The sequence below is a fragment of the Leopardus geoffroyi genome, chromosome C2 (assembly GCF_018350155.1).
Source record: "Leopardus geoffroyi isolate Oge1 chromosome C2, O.geoffroyi_Oge1_pat1.0, whole genome shotgun sequence".
Taxonomy (NCBI): domain Eukaryota; kingdom Metazoa; phylum Chordata; class Mammalia; order Carnivora; family Felidae; genus Leopardus; species Leopardus geoffroyi.
The window spans coordinates 148,883,348-148,903,897 of record NC_059333.1 but is presented as its reverse complement, the minus strand read 5'-3'; the positions used below and the strand labels follow the sequence as shown (position 1 = coordinate 148,903,897).

The 20,550-nt window shown below is 50.0% G+C and overlaps 1 protein-coding gene across 2 annotated transcripts; it reads left to right on the top strand.

Annotated features, from left to right (window-relative positions):
* Positions 1 to 11,368: 11,368 nt before the first annotated feature.
* KLHL40 (kelch like family member 40) lies at positions 11,369 to 20,537 on the top strand. 2 transcript variants are annotated; one of them, XM_045436978.1, is made up of 7 exons: positions 11,369 to 12,380; positions 13,740 to 15,008; positions 16,339 to 16,499; positions 16,754 to 16,861; positions 17,066 to 17,251; positions 19,022 to 19,168; positions 19,997 to 20,537. In XM_045436978.1, exons 2-7 carry the CDS (start codon positions 13,845 to 13,847, stop codon positions 20,106 to 20,108), a joined length of 1,878 nt encoding a protein of 625 aa, XP_045292934.1. In that variant the 5' UTR covers positions 11,369 to 12,380; positions 13,740 to 13,844; the 3' UTR covers positions 20,109 to 20,537. The 2 variants fall into 2 exon arrangements, with proteins under 2 accessions (XP_045292934.1, XP_045292933.1); XM_045436977.1 differs by having other exon boundaries at positions 11,369 to 12,453.
* The last annotated feature ends 13 nt before the right edge of the window (positions 20,538 to 20,550 follow it).

The following is a 20,550-nucleotide window of genomic DNA, read 5'->3' as shown; positions in this document are numbered from 1 at the left end:
CCTTGGCCCAGCCTCTTCTTTACATGTTCCCCGCCCTGACTACTGGCTGGAAAGACCTAGACCAGAGCAAGGGCAGCACGGAGCCTGGCCGCTCAGCCGCAGACCGCATGGATAGCTGTACCCTGGAGCAGCTGCAGACCCTGTGTCTCTCCCTTAAGGGCGGGCTGGGCTTTACGAACACCCAGAGTCAGGAGCTCAGGCAAGAGCAGAGATGTGCCCCCAAACTGGTGTTTGGTCTCGAGCTGGATGCAGAAGGGGATGGAGAGAGGAGAGGTCTCGGGGTAACTGATGCCGAGGCTCCCAAAGGAGTGCCCACAGGAGGCCAGGCCCCCTGCCGTATGGTTCTGCGTGAGCCCCAGGACAGCAGGGACAACTCCGGCTCATGTGCGCAACACTTGGCAGGCAAGGGTGGTTTGAAGGAGCCAGCTGACAGAGATGCTGACGTGGGCACCAGGAAGACGGCTAGTGGCCTCCAAGGAGGGAGCAGATGGCTTTCTCTGGGGACCTCTAAGAATTATTAATATCATTGCACAGGTAATATACAGAGCCCTGGCTCTGCGCCAGGTGGAACTCTAGGCCCTGGGGCGACACGGCGAACAAGGCCCCTGTGTTTGTGGCAACCGGCTCAGGATACGGGAGGAGGGGTCTGACCCTGAGCAGCTGGGTGAATTCACGAACCAGAGAGGAGGTGCAGGTTCTGACAGGCAGAGGCTGGAGATGGCGTGGGGGAGCTGGTGGTGAAACCTGTCCCAGGACGTGGGTTTCCTGTTCTTATGCACCTCCCCTTCGAGGGCAGGTCCAAAGAGCAGACCCCAGAATTTGGGGGCCGGTACCTTTCCGCACAGCCCTCCTTCTTTGAGCAAAAGGAACAGGCTCACTTAGGTCGCCGTGAAAATGAGGCTTGCTGATGAGGTCGCGCTGAAAATGAGGGCCTGGCTGCTCCCCTGCTCTCTTGGTATTCTGCCTCTCTGGTTCTGCTCTCCACCCCTTCTTGCTCCCCATCTGTGTGCCTGATGCCTCTCTGCACATCTCGTCCTTCAGCCCCACCGCCACCCCCCTCATTCTCATACCATTTCCAACTTCACATTCTGTCCAGAGCTGCTCAGGCATGAGTCACGCTGGGCTCGGAGGAGGACGTTGGGTGGCGGAGGGCACCATGGCTGGCATCTCTGGAGCACTCATTCTTCCCCAGTTTTGCTCTTTGGGACCAAACTGCTCATTAACACATCATGTCCTGGAGTGCAGGAGTATTTATACCCTAGTTGCAAGGGAGGCTGGGAAGGTGAGCATGTCTGGGACTTCAGGCAGGTAGGACTCACAATCAGGAAACGGCTGTCCAAACACGCTGGGTGGCCACAAAGGGTCCCTCTCCCACCCCGATTCCTGGTCCTGGGACCCAGCCATCCTGAGAGAAACCACGGCCCACGCATGCACACTGGGCACAGGTCTGGAGTGGACACTGAATCCTACAGGAAAGCCCCAGCCTGGCAAGGCAAATCTCTGTGCTGGCTCCATAATTGATTCTTCCCTAGACAATGTCACCACTCCACAGCATCAGCTGCTCCTGGGCGCTGGGTGAGACCAGTGTGTGCTGTGAGCACCAGCCCAACACCACACAGCGTTGTTTTCTGTAGAATCCCTTTTTTACAGAATTAAAATTAAAAATTTTCAATTAAAATTTTACAATTAAAAATTTTCTGGACGTTTAAAAAACCAAATATTTCTGGAAGGCCCTTTAAAAAAAAAAAAAAACTAAAAAGCAAGGCTTGCAGTTGCCTGTATCTCTTCCTTTCCAACTCCCAATGGGCAACCATTTCCAATTCAATTGGTATTTTTGGTGTTTACCCTCATGCCTATGAAAATCATGCCTCCACAGTGTTAGGCATCATTAATTGATTTCTTTAACACTCCCAACACACACACACACACACACACACACACACACACACACACACACACGGCTTCTCTTCCCCTTTCTCCACGTATAGTTGTATTATTATTTTGGGTTAGATTAACATTCAGTGTATATATTATTATGACTATTACGACCTCAACAAAGTCACATCATAGAATATGATTCCATTTCCTTTCTTGTACAACTTCTTACTTTTGTCACTTTTTAACGTTATTTCAGTTTCTAGGCATTTATCACTTCTGTGTACCCAAAGTCTGCCGTAAATGCAACTCTCCTGATATGTGCACACCCATCCATTTCCTCTTGGCACTGTGTTTCCAGAATCCTCGCTCGCTCGAATCTGGGCTGGTTGATTTCCCCCAGCTGTCATGGTGGGATCTCCCACCCTTCTGAGGATTCCCTCTGCTACTTCCTACACAGATCTCCCATTTTCCTGAATCCTCTGTCTTCCTTTATCTGGATTTGCTTCCTTGATTTGGTGAAGCACATCCACAGGGGGCTTCCTGCAGACAGGCTTCTGGGCACGTGGAGACCTGTGGCCAGGCCCAAAGTGATCGGTCCTCCCCAGACCTAGTGACACAGGAGGCAGTGGAGCTAGTGACCGTCTTCACGAAGCTCCATCGTCGTTATAACAAGTGGCCAGTGTGGCAGACAACCTGGTGTGCACAAAAGTGAAGCCATCTCCCATAAGGACACTTACTGCTTAACAACATCCCCAGGCCTATGTTCCCTGTCACACTTTGCTGAGACCGTGTCCCTTGAAGTTTCCTACAGAAAACTAACTTCTAGAAGGTTTATGACTTTGTGGACTACTTTTTTCCTAACCCTAAAATGTAGCTTCTCTTCAGAACCACTTCAAGGAATGAAATTCTGAAGGTCTTGACTATTTTTATTCTAGTCTTATGTAGGGATGAGTTTGCCTGGGTAACAACTCTGGGTGGGAATTCATTTTCCCTCAGAATTTTAGATGCCAGTGTTTTCCCATCCCGTTTTGCCCAATGCTACGTGTGTGCTGTGCTTTTTCCCTCTCTGAAGCTTTCAGGCCCTTTGCTTCACCTCCAGCCTTGTGAACCTTCAAGCCGATGATGTACTTGGTGTGAATTTTTCTTACCCACTGAGCTGGGTACTTGGTGAGCTCTGTCAGTCTGGGAAACTTTCCTGAATTATGGCTTTAAACCATTTTCTCTCCAAGTTTTTCTCTGTTCTCAAGCTCCTGTTATTTAGATATTGGACTTCTGGGCTGCTTGTCTTATTCTCTTACCTCATCTTTTTTGTTCCTCAAATTTGAGATTTCCTCAAATTTCTTTTCCAACTCTTCTATCAAGTATTATATTTTTGCCATTATACTTCTTAATTTCCAAAAGTTCTTCTTAATTTCTCTGGAATTTTTTTTTGTAGTGTTTGCCGCTTTATTATGTAAGCATTTTTTGGACATTATTACTAGCAATGTTTGAATTTTTTCTGCGTCCTGATGTTTTTTCTCTTTGTTTCCTCCAATTTCCCTTCCTTTCATTTGTTTCTCATGAGACTTTCCTTAGATATTGGGTAATCTTTGATCTTTTTCTTAGTGGAAATTTTTATTGGGATAATTAAAGATTCATACACAGCTTTAAGAAATAATAGAGAAAACACTTGTACATTTTACCTAGTTTCCCCCAATGATACTAGTTTGCAAAACTAGTACAATATGACAACTAGGGCATTGAAAATGACACCCCACTGCTCTTATCCAGATTTCCCCAACCTTACTTGTCCTCATTTGTGTGCATATTTGGTTCTACAGAATTTTATCACATGTGTATGTTCACGTATTCACCATCACAATGGAGACAGAACATTCCACCACCATAGGGTTCCCTCTCTTGTGCTTTTATAAATATACAGAACCCCCCCCCCGCCACCACCCACTCTGTCCCTAATGACTGGCAGCCACCAATCTGTTCTCCATTTAAAAATTTTTGTCATTTCAAAATGTTATGTCAATGTATATGGTATGTAATCATTTGGGATTGACTTTTTTCACTCAGCCTAATCTTCTGGAAATTGACCCAAGTTACTGTGTATATCAGTACTTCACTCTTTTGTGTTGCTGAGTAGTATTCCATGGTTTGTATGTACTACATTTAAAAAAAATTGTTTTTAATGTTTATTTATTTTTGAAAGAGAGAGAGAGAGAGAGAGCACGAGTGGGGTAGGGGAAGAAAGAGAGGGAGACACAGAATCCTAAGCAGGCTCCAGGCTCTGAGCTGTCAACTCAGAGCCCTACACGGGGCTCGAACCCACGAACAGCGAGATCATGACCTAAACTAAGGTCGGACACTTAACGGACTGAGCCACGCAGATGCCCCTGTATGTACTACATTTATTCATTGAGGGAGAACAGTGCTGTTTCTCATTTTTTTGCTATTACTAATACAGCTGGCATGAATATTCCCATATCGGTTCTGTAAGAACATAAGTTTTACTTTCTTGGGGATAAATGCCCAAGAGGACAATTGCTGGGTTATATAATAGCTGCAGGCTTAATTTTACAAGAAACTGCCAAGTGTTATCTATGAGGCTGTGCCACTTTACGTTCCCACCAGCGATGTATGAGGGATATGGTTTCTCCTCCTCTTCAGCATTTTGGTGGTGTCATTATTTTTTATTTTAGCTACTCTGATAGCTGCGCAGAGATGTAGCTTTAACTTAGATTTCCCTGATGAGTAATTATATTGGACATCTTTTCAGGAGATGATTTGCCATCTGACATCATCTTTGATGACATATCGGTTTAGGTCTTTTGCCTGTTTTCCAGTTGGATTGTTGGGTTTTTTTTGTTTTTTTTGTTTTGTTTTTTTTACTGTCGAGTTTTGAGATTTCCTTGTGTGTCTAGATGTTGCATTTTCTCCCAGTCTGTAGCATATCCTTCCATCCTCTTCACATGGGCTTTTGCAAATCAAAAGTTCTGTACTTTGATGAGGATTAATTTGTCAAACTTTCCTTTTAAGGATCATGCTTTTGATGTTGAGTCTAATAACTCTTTCCCTAGCCAAATGCCAAAACTACTCTCCTGTTATTTTTTTTTCCCTAGAAGTTTTATAGTTTTGTTTCACATTTTTAAAAAAGATGCTCACTTACTTTGTTCTTTAAGAGCCAAGTCCAGGGGCGCCTGAGTGGCTCAGTTGGTTGGGTGTCCAACTTCAGCTCAGGTCATGATCTCCCAGTTCGTGGGTTCAAGCCCCGTGTCGGGCTCTGTGCTGACAGCTCAGAGCCTGGGGCCTGCTTTGGATCCTGTGTCTCCCTCTGTCTCTGGCCCTCCCCCACTCACACTCTGTCTCTCAAAAATAAATAAAAATGTAAAAAAAAAAATTAAAAAAAAAAAAAGAGCCAAGTCCAGTCTTGGACTGACAAAGCTCTCCTTTTTTTTTTTTTTTTAAGTTGTGGTAAAATATACATAACATAAAAGTTAGCATCTTAACCAATTGTAAGTGTACAGTTAGTGACATTAAGTACATCCACATTGTTGTAGGATACCACCAGCATCCATCGATAGAATTCTTTTCAATCTCATAAAACTGAAACTCTGTGACCCACTAGGCACCAACTCCGTATGCCCTCCTGCCTACCCCCAAGCCCTGGAAAGCACCTTTCTCCTTTCTGCCTCTATGAATTTGATTATTCTAGGTACCTCATTTCAGTGGAATCATACAGTATTTGTCTCTTTGTGATTGGCTTTTTTCACCTAGTATACTGTCCTCAAGGTCCATCCACGTTACAGCGCGTGTCAGAATTTCCTTCCGTTTTAAGCCTGAATAATGTTCCATTGTACGTATATACCACATTTTATGTATCCATTCATCTGTAGATTGACACTGGGGTTGTTTTCATCTTCTGGCTATTGTGAATGATGCTGCAGTGAACACGGGTGTACTTGTTTTTAATACCTTTGGGTATATAACCAGAAGTGGATTACTAGATCATATGGTAATTGTATTTTTAAGTTTTCGATGAACCACCATACTGTTTTTCACAGTGTCTGTACCATTTTACATTCCCACCAGTGGTACACAGAGTTCCAATTTCTGCACATCCTTGCCAACACCTGTTTACTTTTTTGTTTGTTTTTGCATAGCGGCCATTCTAATGGGTGTGAGGCGGGATCTTGTGGTTTGGGTTTACATTTCCCTAGTGATGAGTGATGCTGAACATCTTTTCATGTGTTTATTGGCCATTTATACACCTTTTTGCAAAAATGGCAAGTGCTCTGGCCATTTTTTAATCAGCTTGTTTTGTTATTGTTGAACTTTAGGAGTTCTTTATATTTTTCAGATAGTAACCCTTTGTATGATTTGCAAATATCTTCTACTATCTGAGGGGCTGCCTTTTCTGTCAGTTGTGTCCTTTGATATACAGAAGTTTTAAATTTTGATGTAGTCCAAGCTGTTTTTTCTTTTGTTGCCTGTGCTTTTGGTGTCATATCCAAGTAATTGTCAGTTCCGGTATCATGAAGCTTTCACCCCATCTTTTCTTCCAAAAGCTTTCTGGTTTTCACTCTTATATTTTATTTTTTATATGGTGTGAGATAAAGGTCTAGCTTCATTCTTTTGGGTATGGGTATCCAGTTCTCTGAACACTGTTTGTTGAGAAGACTGTCCTTTCCTCATTGAATGGTTTTGGTACTCTTGTCACAAGTCATTTGACATATATGTGAGAGTTTATTTCTGGGCTTTCTATGCTGTTCCAGTCGTCTATATGTCTGTCTTTATGCCAGGACCACACAGTTTTGAGTACTGTAGGTTTGTAGTAAGTTTTGGAATAAAACTGTGTGAGACCTCCAACTTTGTTCTTCTTTATCAAGATTATCTTAGATGTTTTACATTTAAGTTCACTTTGAGTTAATTTTTGTATAAGGTATGAGATGTAGGTTGAAGTTCTTTTTTTTTTTTTCTTGGCCTATGGATGTCTGATTGTTCCAGAACCATTTGTTGAGAAGTCTCTGTCCTCCATTGACTTGTTTTTGACCCTTGTCAAAAATCAGTTGAGCACATTTGGATCTATTTCTGGATCCTTTATTGTGTTCCATTGATCTGTGTGTCTGACTCTTTGCCACACAATCCTGATTACTAGAGCTAAACGGGAAGCCTTAACGTCAGGTAGAATGATTCCTCCCTCTTTATTCTTCCTTGTCCAGATGGTTTTAACTATTCTAGGGCCTGTGCCTTACCATATACATTTTATAATAAGCTTATCTATGCCCATTAAAAATGTTTCTAGGATTTTGATAGGCATTGAATTAAATCTATAGTTCAATTTGGGGAGAACTGCCATCTTTACTGTGCTGAGCCTTCCAGTTTATGAACATAGTATGTTTTTCCATTTATGTAGGTCTTCTAGGATTTCTTTCATCAGCATTTTGTAATTTTCAGCATAGATCCTGTACATGTTTTGTTAAGAATATTCAATTTCTGGGGCACCTGGGTGGCTCAGTCAGTTAAGCATCTGACTCTTGATCTCAGTTCAGGTCATGATCTCACAGTTCATGGGTTCGAGCCCCACACTGGGCCCTGCACTGATGGTGCAGAGGCTGCTTGGGATCCTGTCTCTCTTTCTCTCTCTGTGCCCCTCCCCACTTGTTTTCTCTCTCTCTCTTTCTGAAAATGAATTAACTTAAAAAAAGAATATTCAATTTCTTTGGACTGATTATAAATAGTATTAAGTTTTAAATTTTATTTCTACATGTTCATTGTCAGTAGACAGAAGTGCAATTAATTTGGGTGTGTTGATTTTATATCCTCCAGCATTGGTGAGCTCATTTATTAGCTCCCGAAGGGTTTTTTTTTGTAGATTCCCTGGAGTTATTTACCTTTTGTTCCTGATAGTTTCATTGGATATAGAATTTACCTCTGACCATCCTTTCAGCTCTTGAAAAATGTGACACTTTCTTTTGGCCCCCATGGTATCTGATGAGAAACCCACCCTCCTTTGAATTAGTGTCCCCTATAGGTAATGTGTTTTTTCTTTCTGGCTGCTTTCAAGATTTTTTTTTCTTTGTCTTTAGTTTTAAGAGGTTTAATTATGATGTGTCTTGGCATGGGTTTCTTTGGGTTTATCCCTGTTTGAGGTTTGCTCGGTTTTTTGAATTTGCAGGTTTGTGTCTTTCATCATGTTTTAGAAGTTTTTAGCCATTCTTACTTCAGTTACTATTTCAGTAACCCTCTCTCTTTCTCCACTCTTTCTGGGACTATCATGATACAAATGTTGGATCTTTTGTTATTGTCTCATGGGCCCAAGATGACATTATTATTTTTTTTTTCACTCTGCTCTCTTTTTGTTCTTCTGATTAGGTAAATCCTACTCATCTACCCTCAAGCACACTGATTTTATCCTCTGTCATCTCCCTTCTATTGAGGCCATCCAGCGGGTTTTTTATTTCTGTTTTATATCTATTTTATTTCCGTATTTTTCAGGTCTATGATTTCCATTTGGCTCTTCTATATAACTTGTATTTCTTTACTGAGATTTTCTCTTTTTCAAATGTATTTTCAAGAGAATTGTATTGATTGTTGAAGCATTTGTATGAAATATTTTATGAAGCTTTAAAATCCTTGCCAGATAATTTTAACGTCTGATTAATCTCAGTGTTGGCATCAGTTGATTCTTTCCACATTCAAGTAGTGATTTTCCTGGTTATTATTATGACGGGTGATTTTTTTTATTGTATCCTGGACATTTTGGCTTTATGTCAGAAGACTTTGGGTTCTATTTGGTTCTTTTTTTATAACGGGCAGTTGCCCTGTTTAGGTTTGGCATGTGGGTGCCGGCCTACTTCTGTGGGCTGCGGTTCCAATGACAATTTAATTTTCAGAGACTTTGCCATGTTATTTTCACCAGCTTGGATTATCTGGTGCTGCTGGGGTTCCCACCTGTTCCTGCTGCTGCTGCCAGAGAGAGCAGAACGAGTTTCCCCAGGCCAGGTCGCCCGGCATCCCTTGGCAAGGAATGTGGGTCTCGGGCCAGGTGTGGAAGGAGAGTGTTCCACTGCCCTCCACCGGCTGCTTGTTGTTGGTGGGCTTCTGATGAACTCCCCTTGCTGGCGGGGCTGCATTCGTCTGGTGTCAGTGGGACTCCTGTGCAATTTGCGAGAGGAGTAAGCCTACCCGGGTCATCCTCTGTTGGATGGGAGTATATCATCCTTCTCTCACTTTTCAGAGTTACTCTCTAATCGCCTCTTGCATATTTCCATGGTTTATCATTGTACTTAACAGGGAAGAGCAGGGAGAAAGGAGTCCCACATTGTCTAAGCCAGAAGTCATCTTTTCAATAATTACAAAATTAGTGTAATAATGGCACTGTGGGTTTTTGTAAGCTTTTTTTTTTTTAACGTTTATTTATTTATGTTGAGAGAGAGAGAGGGGAGAGAGAAAAAGCACGCAGGAGAGAGCATGCTGGGGAGGGGCAGAGAGAGGTAGAGAGAGAGGATCCCAAGCAGGCTCTGTGCTGTCAGCAAAGAGCCCAATACAGGTCTTGAACCCATGAACCGTGAGATCATAACCTGAGCCAAAATTAAGAGTTGGATGCCCAACCGAGTGAGCCACCCAGGCGCCTCTCAAAAATTTTTAAAAAGTGGAGCACCAAAAACCCAATGGCAGTCAGCACGTGTGAAAGGACTTGTGAACTGGAGGGCCTCACTGTCCACTGTCTCCTTGAGGTCCCTTAGTTACTGGTATCTTTTTTTTTTCCTTCTGGTCAGTGAGGCTGAGAAAATAAGTTCTGGCTTCTACCTTGGGGAAGGACTATAGATGTGTGGCTATCCCACGCATAGAAAGACCATTTAGGAGATGGGAGGAGACTACTGAGCATGACAAGTATCTTGTCATACAGCACGACTATTCCAGCAAATACTCGGCGGCCGAGGTACAGCCCCAAGTCTACATCTGGGTGAGGCCTGCTCATACGATGAGGCTTGCAGGCATTGTTTGGTTTCTTGGCACATTTGCAAGGGGTTTGTTCTCTGACCTTGGTGAAATGAGTGTACATTTTCTCAAGAATTTTCACTTGGCCAAAAAAAAAAAAAAAAAGAATTTTCACTTGGCATTTTTCTTAAATAACCCTTGTGATGTGCTAAGATTCCTAATGAAGGCAGGACATGAGTAGACAAACTGGAGGAAGTTCAAAATAGTTGTCTGAGTAAAAGAAGTCAGAAGAGAGAGAGAGAGGACATACTACGTAATTCTGCTTCTATAAAACTTTAGAAACCGCAAAGGAATGATAGTGACAGCAGATCTGTGACTGTCAGGCTGGGGGTGTTGTGGGGAGAGATGAGGGAGGGATTAAAGAAGGGCACAAAGACACGTAGATCTGTTCTCTAACTTGATTGGGCTGCTGGCTTTGTGGGTGTATATATATGCACATCAAAACCTACCAATCGTTGGCTCAGTCCTTTGCGCATCTGACTTTGGCTCAGGTCATGATCTCACGGTTCGTGGGCTCGAGCCCCACTTCAAGCTCATTGCTGTCAGCGCTGAGCCTGTTTTAGATTCTCTGTTCCCCTCTCTCTCAGCCCCTCCCCCACTCAGGCTCCCTCTCCCTCTCTCTCAAAAATAAATAAACTTAAAAAAAACTTCTCAAATTGTACATTTAAATATGTGCAGTTCATTGTATGTCACTTATGCCTCAACAAAGCCATTTAAAAAAAAACATGAGGTGGGGGGGGGGGCCCTGGGTGGCTCAGTCGGTTCAGCATCCAACTTTGGCTCAGGTCATATCTCATGGTTTGTGAGTTCAAGTCCCACATCGGGCTCTCTGCTGTCAGCACAGAGCCCGCTTGACGATTCTCTGTCCTCTCTCTCTGCCCCCCCCCCCACTTGCATTCTCTCTCTCTCTCTCTCTCTCAAAAATAAATAAGCATAAAAAAAAAAAAACATGGTAAGACTGATCCCTGTTTGCTGGCCATTTAAATTTCAGCTTCTATAAGTTGGGGGGGGCGGGTAATTCCTACCTCATAATTTGGGGTAAGATTAAATGAGTAAAAATTCAAAGGATGAAGTGAGATGACATCCTCCCTGATTCAGCTGAAAGCCATATGCTTTGTCCCACTCTGTCCTGTACTCGCATCCAATCCCCGGACTTCTCCCTGAGTGACTCGCAGAGTGGCTGGGGCAGATGAAATGGGATTGGCCGCAAGTTGGTGACTCAATAGTTGCTGAAGTGGGGAGATGGGGACATGGGAGACTGGCATGGGAGACTCTTTACTTGTGGGTAAGTTTGCATTTCCCACAATTATCATTAAGAAATAGGGGTGCCTGGGTGCCTCAGTCAGTTAAGCACCCAACTTTGGCTCAGGTCGTGATCTCGCGGTTAGTTCGAGCCCCGCATTGGCTCTTCGTGGACAGTGTGGAGCTTGCTTAGGATTCTCTCTCTCTCCCTCTCTCTGTGTGTCTCTCTCTCAAAAATAAATAAACTTTTAAAAAAAAGTCCTCTTTAAAAAAAAAAAACAAAACAAAACAGTGGCTTCCCATTTCACCAAAGAGAAAAACCAAAGTCTGAACACTGGCCCACATGGCCCTACTTGACGCCCCCACCTTACTCCTCTGCCCTTATCTCCTCCTACTCACCTCCTCATTCATTGCTTCAGCCTCACTGGCTTCCTCCCTGTTCCTGGAACATGGCAGGTGTGCTCCTGCCTCAGGGCCTTTGCTCAAGCTATTACCCCTGCCTGGAATCCTCCTATCCCATGGCTTGAACGTGCTCAAATGGAGTCCTCTCAGTGAGTCGACCCTGACTTATCTACTAAAATTATTACCACTGCCACCTGTCCCTTCCCATGACCTCTTCTCTGCTACTTGTCACTTAGCAGTTATCATCTGACATTCTGTATAACTGCTTGTTACTGTCTCCCCCCAACCGCCCACTTTGGCTGCACATAAGCTCCATAAAGACAGGAATTCCTGCCTGATGTGTTCACTGTTGAATCCTCAACACTGAGAAGAGTGCACAGTGGGTTCTCGATGAATGAATGAGCCACATATAAATATGCTAGCGGAACGCCTGGTAGGCAGTGAGCACTATGGGATTCATCATAATCTAAAAATACGTCATTGAGTCATATGATAAACATAAGTTAATTGTTTGGTATGTACTTTCTGTCCTGGTCTTTGAAAAATGAAGCTACCACTAATTTGTTGTTGTTGTTGTTGTTGTTAATTGGCGGGAGGCAGTTTGGTGGGGAGGGATTCCCACAGCCTTTGGAGGTGGGCAGATCTGCCTTGAGCCCTGGCCTGGCCACTTGCCAGCTGAGCAACTTGGCCAAGTTGCTCAGCCTTGCAGAGCCTGGTCTCTTCACTGATGATGCTTGTTGGAAATGCCCTGCAGCCCAGGACCTCGCTGGGAGCCCTGGGGTGAGACTTTGCCCTTTCTGCAAGATGGACAGGACCACCTCCAGGACGTGCCCGGCTGCTGTGCCTCTCTAAGACCTGCCGGTGGGGTGAGCAAACGATCGTTGAATGCGCTGCTCAGGAGGGACAGGAGGTGACATCTCTGAGATAGCCAAATGGGAGGTGACTCAGCCCTGGCCTATCCTGAGGTCCCCTCTCCAATCCCTCTGCCCCTCAAGCCTGAGGTCATAAACAAGTGACTCAGAGGAATGATGGGAGAATGCCCCATAACAGTTCACACCAGTGTCCTGGGGGCTAAATTTAACCCACAGCTGCAGCCTCTGGCACTTTGGGAGCAAGTTAATCTTGGTGGCTGAGGCTGATGTGTGTGTGTGTGTGTGTGTGTGTGTGTGTGTGTGTGTGGTGGTGGGGAGGTTGGTAAGGAGGTCAGAGAAGGCTGGGCATAAAGACTGGCTATCCTTGGCCTCTACTCTGACCCCCTAAATGGTAGACAGGGTACAAGGGCCCCAAGGCCACATAGGCTCAGGTCAAGCTTAGTATGGACCAAAGACAGTGAGCATAGACAGCTGTCTTGGAACATTAAACTCTTAAGAGTGTTAACGTTTTGAACACTAGAATCCACAGTGTCACTCCTCTAGAATGCTAAAACCCTGGGAGTTTTTATACCTAGAATAGTTGAATCCTAGGAAATTAATTTTCTAGCGTGTCTGACGCCTTACAGTGTTAAAACCCTGTGATAGTGTACTCCCAGGAACACAGAACCTCAGTGCTTCTGAGCCTCAGCAGAACTGTAATTGTGGCCCTTAGAATTGAACTCCTCCAACGCCTCATTGTGCAGAAAGGGAGACTGCGGCTCAACAGAGCCATGTGACCTGTACAGGCCCTTTGGAAAGATGGTGACCTTCTTGCTTCCTTGCACAGTCTAAGGAGGGTCTCAGATCTGGAGCAGAAAGGGGGAAAGGTCCTCCCATTTTAAAGATAGGGCACCAAGGTCCCCAGTGAGTGAATGCCATTCCCAAGTTCATTGAGCAGGAAACCCAAGCACACTGAATCCAGGGGTGGCTGGGGTGAGATATACTCCAGGGAAGAAGATGGAAGCACCCAGACAGAAAGGCCCAGAAGGCATGAAGGAAGGAGACCCTGGAAGAGGGATACCAATGCTTCTTCCTCCCTGGACCGAGGGGCAGAGCTTGAGTCATCCCCTTCCTTCAGGGGTATTGCCTGACCAAGGAATGCAGCCTTAACTGCAACGGAGCCTCGGTGTGCTCCATTTAGAAATGAGGCAGCGAGGCTCTCCTAGGCCCAGACACCCCACCCCCGTCCCATGAGCCCCTGGGGCTGAGTCAAGGCTGCTCTGGGAGGGGGCCTCCACCCAGCTGTCCCCTCTGCGTCATGTGCAGGAAGCCAGGCGGCTCGCCTTACAGGGTCTTGTCCACCTCTATATATAGCTCCGTGAAGACAGCTGCGTAGACTGAGAGTGGCCCAGAAGGAAAGCAGAGGAATAGAAAAAGGAGGCCCCCCTGGCCAGGCATCGGCACCCCAAGCCACCCACCATGGCGCTGGGCTTGGAGCAGGCGGAGGAGCAGCGGCTGTACCAGCAGACGCTCCTGCAGGACGGGCTCAAGGACATGCTGGACCACGGCAAGTTCCTGGACTGTGTGGTGCGGGTAGGGGAGCGCGAGTTCCCGTGCCACCGCCTGGTGCTGGCCGCCTGCAGCCCCTACTTCCGGGCGCGCTTCCTGGCTGAGCCCGAGCAGGCCGGCGAGCTGCGCCTGGAGGAGGTGTCCCCGGACGTGGTGGCCCAGGTGTTGCACTACCTGTACACGTCGGAGATCGCGCTGGACGAGGCGAGCGTGCAGGACTTGTTCGCAGCAGCGCACCGCTTCCAGATCCCGTCCATCTTCACCATCTGCGTGTCTTTCCTACAGAAGCGCCTGTGCCTCGCCAACTGCCTGGCCGTCTTCCGCCTCGGCCTCCTCCTCGACTGCGCGCGCCTGGCCGTGGCCGCCCGCGACTTCATCTGCGCGCGCTTCTCACTCGTGGCGCGCGACGCCGACTTCCTCGGGCTCTCGGCCGACGAGCTCATCGCCATCATCTCCAGCGATGGCCTCAACGTGGAGAAGGAGGAGGCGGTGTTCGAGGCGGTGATGCGGTGGGCGGGCAGCGGCGACGCCAAGGCGCAGGCGGAGCGCCAGCGTGCGCTGCCCACCGTCTTCGAGAGCATACGCTGCCGCCTGCTGCCGCGCGCTTTCCTGGAGAGCCGCGTGGAGAACCACCCTCTCGTGCGTGCCCAGCCCGAGTTGCTGCGCAAGGTGCAGATGGTGAAGGACGCACACGAGGGCCGCCTCACTGTGCTGCGCAAGAAGAAGAAGGACAAGGGGAAGGAGGCAGCCGGCTCCAAGGCTGCTGACAAGGGCACAGGCGAAGCCAAGGCACAGGAGGAGCAGGTGGAGGAGGACGAACGTATCATACCCGGGATCCTCAATGACACTCTGCGCTTTGGCATGTTCCTGCAGGACCTCATCTTCATGATCAGCGAGGAGGGAGCCGTGGCCTACGATCCAGCAGCCAACGAGTGTTACTGTGCTTCCCTCTCCACCCAGATCCCTAAGAACCATGTCAGCCTTGTGACCAAGGAGAACCAGGTCTTTGTGGCCGGGGGCCTCTTCTACAACGAGGACAACAAAGAGGACCCCATGAGTGCTTACTTCTTGCAGGTGCCTGCCCAGCCCTGGGAGGGGCAGCCAGCGCTGGGTTCTGGGAATGGAGAGGGGCAGCCTTGGGGCCCAGGAGAGGCTTGTGTCTACTTGTTGGGAGTGGCCATTGGGTCTAGGATGAGAAGTACACCGGGGGGGGGGGGGGGGGGGGGTTGACTGACAGCCACTCGCCTGAAGGTTGAAGACAGTTATAGGCAATTGACAATTAGTTACATAACTCCGATGTCTCAGTTTCAGGGGGATGTTGGCCCCAGGGTGGTCTGATATGTTGGAGGCTCTATCTCTGCCCAGGAGTTGAGGTCAGACACAGTGAGAAGGGGGAGCAAGGTCAGTGTAGGGGTCTGGAGCCAGGGCCTTTGCATGAAGCCAGGACTGGAGTATAGAACAGAGTGTCCCAAACAAAGGGACTTTCCTGCCTAGTCTTTTCACTGTACAGATGAGAAAATTGAGGCCCGCAAAGGGCCAATAGAGTGGGGTGTCCAGTCCAAGTGGTAGTGTAGTGTGGGATCTCGGAGGGCAGAGATGACGGTTTCCTGGTGACTGGGCGTGTAGGTTTGAGTCTTGCTATTTGGGGGGAATTTGGACGCGTGAAGGGGAAGTTAGGGTGTTTCTGCCTGGGGAATGGTAAGCAAGGGACAGAGACGGGAATGAACCTAGCCAGTGGTGTGCTCAGCGAGGCCTGACCAGATGTGAGAAGGGTGAGGGGCAACACGGTGCCAGGGTTAAACCGCGGGCAGGGTGGGGGGACCGGGGGCGGCTCCACCAGTTACCAGCCAAGGCATATGGCGGGTACATTGTTTATTTTCTCCGGGCCTCCGCTTGTAAATGGGGATATTATTTTGCCTGCTTGATAAGGTTGTTTGAAGGTTACTTGATGGTGATAAAGCGTTCATCCTCACACCGCTCAGCCTTCAGAAACTTTCCAGATAGATGAGCCTCTGATACCATTGTGTGAGACTGTGGAGGTGGTCGGGGCCACAGATTTACACTGTAGATCTTAAGAGATGAGTGGCAGAGCTGTATTTGGAGGTTTCCTGTACAGTGGGATGTGGTGGAAAACAGGGCAGGCAGGCCTCACTTGCAGAGTTGTACTGGGGAAGGGACAGGACTCCGCGTGGGGTGCCCCATCCTGGCGCTGTAATGGTGGTTTCCGGGCGCCTAACCTCCGGAGGCCTCAGTTGTTCTTCGCCTGGTAGGAAGAGAGGGCACTGTCTCCAGGGATGACCTCCAGGCTGCTCTGGCCCCACCTGGAGGCCCGGGGTGGCTGGGCGGGGTGGAGCGGGGCCAGGGACGTGGGGGCCGGTGGCTGACTGGACGCCCCGCCCCGCAGTTTGACCACCTGGATTCCGAGTGGCTGGGAATGCCACCGCTGCCCTCGCCGCGCTGCCTCTTCGGCCTGGGAGAGGCTCTCAACTCCATCTACGTGGTCGGCGGCAGGGAGCTCAAGGACGGCGAGCGCAGCCTAGACTCGGTCATGTGCTACGACCGGCTGTGAGCGCGGGCCGGGGGCGGGACGGGGCGGGACGGGGCGGCGCTGAGGGGCCCGGCGGCGGGGGCCCGAGCGAGAGCCCGGGCTGCGGGCGGGCGGAGGCGGGGCGGTCGGCAGGGGGGTGCGAGAGGGACCTGGGGGTGCCGGTAGCGCACGGGGTGCGCTCCGAATGTGTGTCGGGTGGGCGGGCGACTGCAGAGACGCGGACCCAGCGCACGCCTGACCCCGGCGCTCGCCCTACTCCCGTCCCCTTCAGGTCGTTCAAATGGGGCGAATCGGACCCGCTGCCCTACGCTGTGTACGGCCACGCGGTGCTCTCCCATATGGACCTGGTCTACGTCATTGGCGGCAAGGGCAGTGACAGGTGAGGCTGGGGCCTGGAGCGAGCGCACGAGCGGGTTTGTAGGTTAGAGCGGGAGCACAGCCTCCCCAGGCTCTCCAGGGCTGGTGCGGGCTGCAGGGACCGAAGCCGAAGCCGAGGCCGAGGAGGGGCGCTGTGCTCCCGAAGCCGAGGAGGGGCGCGGTGCTCAGGCTCCTCCCCTCTCACTCAGTGTCCCCCACCTTCCAGGAAGTGCCTGAAGAAGATGTGTGTCTATGACCCTAAGAAGTTCGAGTGGAAGGAGCTGGCACCCATGCAGACTGCCCGCTCCCTCTTCGGGGCCACCGTCCACGACGGCCGCATTTTTGTAGCCGCTGGGGTCACAGACACGGGGCTGACCAGTTCAGCGGAAGTATACAGCATCGCGGACAACAAGTACGACTGTTTCCTGACCCCTTCGGCTGGGCAGCCAGGGACCAAGGGCCCCACTGTAACTGCCTGGCTGTGTGGCTTTGGGCCTGTTGGCCCTCTCCGTGTCTGTCCTGGCAGGACCCATAGTTGCTGCCCTGGGCGTCTGCTGTTGAGCTTGGACGTCAGCACAGACATAGCCTCTCTCCCCTGATCAGCAATGAGGCGGGCTTCCCCCACGAGGTGGGGCAAGGGGTATGGCCAGCTTGCTCTGCAGGCGAGAGCTCCCAGGAGTGGGGTGGGAGGTGCCAGGTTCCTCATTCAGAGACTCATACCAGGCAGTGGCCTGGTGCCAGGGATACAACGGTGACCAAAACAGATGCTGCCTGGTCCTGGGAGGTCGGGAGAAAACTGAGTTGGAAGTCCATTTGGACTTAGCCCACGAAAGGGATGGTGGGAGAAGGATGCCCCAGGCAGAGGGAAGTTGGTGCCAAGTTGGGCCTTGGCTCAGGTATGGTGGGTGGGCTGGAGAGGTGGCGAGCAGGGCTGCGGGACTTTATCCTGAGGGCGGTGAAACGCCTGTGATGGGTTTTAGGCTCACATCTGTGTTTTATTAGATGACAGCTGATGGGGAGAACAGACGAAAGATTTCCCAGGAGGCAGGGGTGCAGCTGTATAGCAAGGGAGGGTGGTGGCCTGGAGATGAGGGCACAGCAGAAATGGGGCAGAGGGGATGCACTGGAGAAAGACGTAGGCTAGGCATCTCCCACTGTAATGCACACACGAATCTTCCAGGGATCATGTTAGAATGCAGATTCTAATTCTCAGGCCTGGGGAAGGGCCTGAGTGTGTCTTTGTAATAATTCCCCCTCCGCCCCCAGGTGATGCTGATGCCGTCTGGTCTACAAGCCACACCTTGAGCAGCTAGAGTTTAGGAGACAGAAGAAATAGAATTTAGAGACTGATTGGATGTTGGGGATAAGAGGGAGAAGTGGACGCCTTTGAGGCAGGGTGGGAGGCCATTTATTGGAGAACAGTTGGCATTAGATCAGAAACGTGAGGGTCCACTTAGGACCTGTGGATTTGAGGGAACTGGGGGCATCCAGGAGAAGCCCACCAGGGCAGGGAGAACGCTGAGCAGGGGTCAACAGGAAATGGAGGGGACGAGCTCCCTCGGGAGAGAGAGTGTAAGAGGGAGAAACCGAGGCCCGAACCCCAAGGGATGGTGAGGGCAGATGCATCATCCAGGAAGGAGCCTGAGGACAGGAGAGGGTAGGCAGGGGGGAGGTGAGAAAGGCACATCAGCAGAGATGCGTGCTGTGCCTGGATTTTATGCTCTGTGCTGGCTGGGGACCTGAGTGCTATTTTGGAGGGTAGGGATGAAGGCCCAACTTCAGGGCCAGAGGAGGGGAGTGAAGATACCCTGAGAATAACTGGGCAGTGAAAGGAGAAGAAGGATGGGGCAGGGGCACCAGGAGAGGACTGCTCAGTGGCCGCTGAGGTAGCGAGCAAGCAAGAATTAGTTCAGGAGCAAAAGAGGGACAATGGGGAGATCTGTGGTGGATTTCACGGGACAGGCTGGATGCAATGACCAGGGGTCCATGAAGGGAAGTGGCAGGGGCAGGAGAAAGGGGAAGACCGGCAGGAAGTCCTGGGAGGGTCAGGACACAAGAGGTTGTGCTGGGAGCATGGGTGTCTGGGATTCAGGTTTCAAAGAGGTGCAGCTGAAGCTATGGGCACTGGGGCTCCTGAGGCCCCTGGGTGATGCGCCTCTTCATGCCCCCTTCTCCCCACCAGGTGGGCACCCTTTGAAGCCTTCCCACAGGAACGCAGCTCACTCAGCCTGGTCAGCCTGGCGGGCACCCTTTATGCCATCGGTGGCTTTGCCACACTGGAGACCGAGTCTGGAGAGCTGGTCCCTACAGAGCTCAATGACATCTGGAGGTGAGCCTGGCCCAGGGAGGTGAGGGGAAGTCTGAGCAAGGCTGATGCCCCGCAGCGGGACTGGCAAGCTCATTTGGGAGTGGGGCGATTCCTCTTCCAGGGAGTCCCATGGGGAAGGGGCAGCAGACACACCCTGCTTGGCCCCTGGAATCAGGTACTCCAAGAGTCAGTCTCTCTGTGTGGCTGGCAAAATCTGGGTTGACTCACAGGGTACCAAGTCCCACTGTGGAGCATCAGCCGTGTCCCAGTCAGGAGCTGACCCCAAGCTTAGGGCAGAGACCCACAGAAACAGGCCCCAGGGAGTAGAGGGGGCCCTGAAGAGGCAGCTAAGCTTTTCTTCCCTGCTCCATCCTGGAGAACTGGGGCCAGGATTGAGAAGAAGCTGGACCCCAGCTTCTCAGAACCATCACTTTCCATCTGACCCTTCCTGGGGGTGGAGGGAAGAGGTTTCCGTGCTTGGATCACCTGCTGCCGGCATGGGGGTGGGTGGAACTTGGGGACCGGGGCTTCTGGAGGGCTGAATACAGAATTGTCCAGAGGAGGGGCTATGGAGATGCAGGCCTTCCTGGAGGAGTGTGGCATTCCTTAGGAGGTGACCCTTCCTGGAATGTGGGGTGGCTGTTCTTTAAGGGTGGGCCTTGTGGCAGCCCCCTTTCCCAGGGCATGAGAATTCTCCAGGACCAGACCTTCCTGGAGATGGGCCTGGGGCCGGAGGGACAGTCCCCAGGGGTGGGCCTAGCATACCCAGCCACCCCTCCCTGCCGGGGCCCACTCTGCACTTGGCTGACCAAGCTCTGCGCTCCTGTCCCCAATCCCTCCCACCCCCAGATATAATGAGGATGAGAAGAAGTGGGAGGGCGTCCTGCGGGAGATTGCCTACGCAGCCGGTGCCACCTTCCTACCTGTGCGGCTCAACGTGCTGCGCCTGACCAAGATGTGACCAGCCCGGAGGGCCTGAACTTAGCATCCCTCCTGTCCTGTGGCCACACAGGCCCGCCATGTGGGGACTCCCGAGAGGAGGCTGGGAGAGGCCAGAACCCACCTGGATCCTGTTGTGCCGCCCAGGCTGCTGCTTTGGCAGGGGAGGGAAATTGCTGCCCAGTCCTAGCCTTTCCAGGCAGGGATGAGGAACTTAAGGGCTCATAGGCGTCTCCATATCCTTGGTGTCCTTGTTCCATGAGCCAGAACCACAGAGAGGTGTCCCAGGCTGCATTCTGGCCCAGTCCCAGCTTGCGTGTGTGTGCGTGGGGAAATTTCCCCACGGGAAGCCATCTCCTTACCTGTCAGATGGGGAGTGTCCCCCTCAAGCACACCCTGCGGCCTGGATAAGTCACCTTCCTTAAGAAGAATAAAGTGCCTTCTGAGCAAGCAGCTCAGGGTCT